Here is a 5,237-nt window from a genome sequence, read left to right as displayed (position 1 = left end):
ATAGATAGATACTCATTCTCTTATCTTTTCATGAATCTACAAATAAAAAATCATCTTTACCTTTCTAAAAACGAAATCGCCTCCTTCACCATGATGGACCCAGCTCTTTCCGCCTTCATGGGCTGCTCGGTAATTTCTTGCTCCCTCATGAGGAGGCAATTCCAGTACAGGGTCGACTGGTAACTGTCTAACCAGAAGTGGCCCAGGAGAAGGATGAATAGGACCAGGGAGAGGATGAGGGCCCAGGGAACGCAGAGCACGCGCCTGAGTTTCCCGAGAGCGAGAGTGAGCGCAGCCATGGCGACCAGCTGCACACAGATCCAGAGTCGGCCGCTGATGGCTAATTCCGCGTCCCGGGAAGGGTCGGGCCAGCACGTGTCATACAGACTGTATGGCATGCCGTAGAAGTAATCAAACCCATAGTGAGACGGGTGGCGGCAGTAGTCATTTCGGAAATTGCAGTTTAAGCCCTGATGCCATTTCCCTGAAATTAAACACACACACATAACACATAACACATAACATGCTCACCTATGACAAAGACCATGAGATCATCTTTCATTTGAAACAAGAAGCCAGCGCACAAAATGGAGTAGCACATATTTTTTTTTTCCTTAAACATCCAAGTTCAGCACGGACTCACTTTTGGCTCTTCCGTAGTTTGCAGGTATTTGCCTGAAAATCTGGTTTCTCATTCACAGAGAGAATGAGAAATAGTCACAATATAGGTGCATGATAGAGCCAACATAGAGTATAGATGATGGGTAGCTAGGTAGGTAGGTAGGTAGGTAAGTAGGTAGATAGATATTAGATAGTGAGAAAGATATGATAGAAGGTAGATGGATGAGCGGGTGGATGAATGAATGGATATACAGAGAGAAAAATGGATGTATAGAGAGAAAAGTAACAGATTAGATAGATACGTAGATAGATAGATGATAGATGAGTGTTAGATATATTTATGTATTTGTGGATGGTGGATAGATTGATAGATGGGCATATCAATAAACAAATATATAAACAGATAGATGTTCATTATAGCCACAGATATAGATAAATAATAAAGACAGCATAGAGATAGCAGGTGAATAGAAATATCGATGATGAGTGGATGGGTAGATAGATGGATAGACAGATATGATGGATTAATAAGTGGATGGAAGAATTGTGTGGGTGGGTAGATAGACAGACAGACAGACAGAGAGTGGTGGATGGATGACTAAGTGAGTGGAGGGATAGATGATGGTGATGATAGATAAATTGAGAGATAATAGATAGATGATAGATAATCTAAGTTATAGCCACAAAGATTGATAAGTGATAGAGAGAAGTGGGTGATATGTGATAGATAGATACATAGATGATGGATGGTCAGCTAGAAGAGATGATGATAGATAGATAGATACATAGATAGATAGATAGATATAGATAGATAGATGATAGATGATAGATAGATGATAGAGAGACAGACAGAGAGTGGTGAATGGATGACTAGATGAGTGGAAGGAGAGATGATAGATGGATGAATAGATAGATAGATAGATAGATAGATAGATAGATAGATATAAGTTATAGCCACAAAGATTGATAAATGATAGAGAGAAGATAGATGATATATGATGGATAGATATGTAGATGATGGATGGACAAATAGATGATAGATAGATAGATAGATAGATAGATAGATAGATAGATAGATAATAGATATAGATATAGATAAATGATGGAGTATATATTGAGCATAGAGGAATAGATGAATGGATAGCTGGCTGATTGGAAATCCAAAGATCTCCCACCGGAGTTCATTGACCTAAGAGATTGATTCAGGAAAACTCGACACATCTTGAACGTTGAACGACCCTGGTTCTAACTCATCCCATGTGACACTCAGAGTTGCAAAGGGTCAAGTTCCTCGTCTCTGAAATGAGGGGGGCGGGTGTTATTGTTGACATCCCTTCCGCCCGTGAATATCAGTGTTTTAGTCGGTGTGGGAGGCTGTGTCCCCGAAATGAAATGAGCCCAAGACCATGGCCATTGGCACAAAGGAGAAGCTTGGTTTTCTCCTGTGGATTAACCTTCATGAGTGAGGACCTGAGATAGAGGGATTGGGCGGGGCCACCTGGAAATTTCGGAGCAACATACCCCGTTCTTATTTTGCTTTAGGGTCTAGATATTTTCACAGAATCAGAACTGGACCTTCCTTAAAACGCTAATGATGCTCACACTAATTGTGTGTCCCTGGGAGGACTCAATGCATGTCTGAAATGATACCTGGTGGGTGAGATTTCAGAGCCTGCAAAGAATAATGGAGAGAGAGAGAGAGAGAGAGAGAGAGAGAGAGAGAGAGAGAACCATCCAAAATCTTTATCATAGAGCATCTTGACCTGTGCAAAGATGAAGGACACACGGGGTGACCCAGAAACATGTGGGATGAACATCTGGAAAGACATGGGGGTGAGATGGGAAGGTGTCTTGTGTCATGGCTGAGCTATGTCTGCAAAGGATGGGTTTATATCATTTAGTACACACTGTGTGTGTGTGTGTGTGTGTGTGTGTGTGTGTGTGTGTGTGTGTGTGTGTGAAGGGAGCTTTGTTCATTGCAGGTCGCCGGTGAGCCAAGCGCAATGAGGACAGAGACTTCCGGAGGAGGCAGAGAGCAATGGCTGCTTACCGATGATTGCCGTGCTGTATCCTTGCTCCTTGACCAGGTGTGCAAATGTGGTTTCGTTACGCGGGAGTCCAACAGGGGCCCCGAGGGAGAGGATGACACGGTCGTTTCCATCGGAAACCATTCCTAAAGGGGACGGACAAACACGACCCAGGTGGACACCATGCGTAGGTAGGTGCTCATTGCGGGAAGAGGGAGCGAGTCCTGCCTGGAGGGTGGAGAGCTTGGAAGGTGGGCAGAGGACAAACGGGGCAGAGGTATCAAGGTGTGGGGAGGAAATTGTGTTCTCCAAAGACAAAACTCACACGGGTCCATAATGCAAAACCCCTTTAAACCCTTGTGCACGTGCACACACACACACACACACACACACACACACACACCCATGACACCTTCAGATACACCCCAACCCACTGTCCTACTTCCATAGACAATGGCTGATGGAACATCTAACCTGCACCTGCCCTCAACTGGGGCATCTATGACTCAGAAAAGAAGTCGAGATATGAAATCTTGCTGGGCTGGTGTGGCGGGAAGAGGGAGCGAGTCCTGCCTGGAGGGTGGAGAGCTTGGAAGGTGGACAGAGGACGAACGGGGCAGAGGTATCAAGGTGTCGGGGAGGAAATTGTGTTCTCCAAAGACAAAACTCACACGGGTCCATAATGCAAAACCCCTTTAAACCCTTGTGTGCAAACACACAGACACACATACACACCCATGACACCTTCAGATACACCCCAACCCACTGTCCTACTTCCATAGACAATGGCTGATGGAACATCTAACCTGCACCTGCCCTCAACTGGGGCATCTATGACTCAGAAAAGAAGTCGAGATATGAAATCTTGCTGGGCTGGTGTGGCTCAGTGGTTGAGCGTGGACCCATGAACCAGGAGGTCCTGGTTCGATTCCCAGTCAGGGCACATGCCTGGATTGTGGGCTCGATCCCCAGTAGAAGGCGTGCAAGAGGCAGCTAGTCATTGATGTTTCTCTCTCTCTCTCTCTTCTCTCTCTAAAAATCAATAAAAACATATTTTAAAAAACAAAAAAATAAAATTTTATGAAAACTTCAAATACTTGTGTTTCTACTAATTTTTTTTTACCTGACAATGGAGTCTAGTTCTATTTGTAGGACAGATGGGTAAGCTCATTTCCTGGCCAGAACCTGAAGTTGGGGCATCTCGGAAGAGTAGACACATTGGTTTTGAACCCCTTATGACTAGAATTGATGTCAAGTAGGTGGGTGGGACCAGTCACCCTGAGACTGAAGACTCATAATTCATGAGCAAGGAAGGGAAGAAAGCAAATGAAGTTTTTGAAGGATTCAGGAGCAGAAGAACACCCCGAGATTGCCAACAGGTGTCCCTGGTGGGTAGTAGAAACTGGGGAGACTTTGCTCAATCCCATTGGCAATGATGCCAGGATCCTGAGTGCATTGAACATTCTTGAGCATTCCTCTCATATCAGTGTTTCTCTGTGTGTGTGTGTGTCTCTCTCTCTTCCACTCTCTTTAAAGATCAATGAAAAAATATCCTCAGGTGAGGATTAACACACAAAAAAATGTCATCATCTCACCTGAACCAAGTGTGGTTCAGTTGTTTTGACCACTGACCCATGAACCAAGTGGGTCAACACGACACAGGTGGACCATGATAACTGGTCCACCCGTGACAACTGTTTGATTACTGGTCAGGGCACATGCCCGGGTTGTGGGCTCCATCCCCAGTAGAGGGAGTAGAGGAGGCAGCCTATCCGTGATTCTCTCTCATCATGGATGTTTCTATCTCCTCTTCCTCTCCCTTCCTCTTTCTCTGATCCTATATAATAAAAGTTCAATATGCTAACTGTCCGGTCGACCCATCAGCTGTTCAACCAATCAAAGTGTAATAAGTTAAAGATATGCTAAGGCTGCTCAACCGCTCGCTATGACGTGCACTGACCACCAGGGCGCAGATGCTCCGACCAGTAGGTGAGCTTGCTGCTGGGGTCCAGCCAATTAGGACTGAGCGAGACGGGCCGGACAGGCCCTGGAGCCCTCCCGTGGTCCCTCCCCAGCCCTGATCATGCACCAGGGAGGTCCCTCAGGCTGGCCTGAGCCCTCTCACAATCCGGGACCCCTTGGGGGATGTCGGAGAGTTGGTTTGGCCCGATCCCACAGGCTAGGTGGAGGGACCCCACTGGTGCACAAATTCGTGCACTGGGCCTCTAATATATATATATACACTAGAGACCGGGTGCATGAAATTCGTGCACTGGGTGGAGGGCGGGGTCCCTCAGCCCAGCCTGCACCCTCTTCGTAATCCGGGACCCCTCAGGGGATGTCCAACTGCCATTTTAGGCCCGATCCCTGCAGTCGGACTGGCAGTCGGACATCCCTTTCGCAATCTGGGACCACTGGCTCCGAACCGCTCTCCTGCCTGCCTCCTGCCCGATCACCCCTAACTGCCTCTGTCTGCCTATCTGATTGCCCCAACCACTTGCCTGCCCACCCGATTGCCCCTAACTGCTCCCCTGCCTGCCTAATCGCCCCTAACTGCTAGCCTGCCTGCCTGATCGCCCCTAACCACTC

The 5,237-nt window shown here is 46.7% G+C and overlaps 1 protein-coding gene across 1 annotated transcript in view; it reads right to left on the bottom strand.

The window, feature by feature from the left end:
• The window catches only part of ARSF (arylsulfatase F), a 25,725-nt gene that overhangs the window by 12,147 nt on the left and 8,341 nt on the right, over positions 1-5,237 (bottom strand). The window contains exons 4-5 of the mRNA XM_014539394.1: positions 2,672-2,794; positions 61-484 (exon numbers count right to left, since the gene is read on the bottom strand). Of these exons, the coding sequence (XP_014394880.1) occupies positions 61-484; positions 2,672-2,794 (547 nt within the window). The remainder of the gene's footprint in view (positions 1-60; positions 485-2,671; positions 2,795-5,237) is intronic.

This window comes from Myotis brandtii, unplaced genomic scaffold (assembly GCF_000412655.1).
Source record: "Myotis brandtii unplaced genomic scaffold, ASM41265v1 scaffold2150, whole genome shotgun sequence".
Lineage (NCBI taxonomy): Eukaryota > Metazoa > Chordata > Mammalia > Chiroptera > Vespertilionidae > Myotis > Myotis brandtii.
Note: the sequence above shows the minus strand (reverse complement) of the source record. Positions and strands in the feature narration are given on the sequence as shown.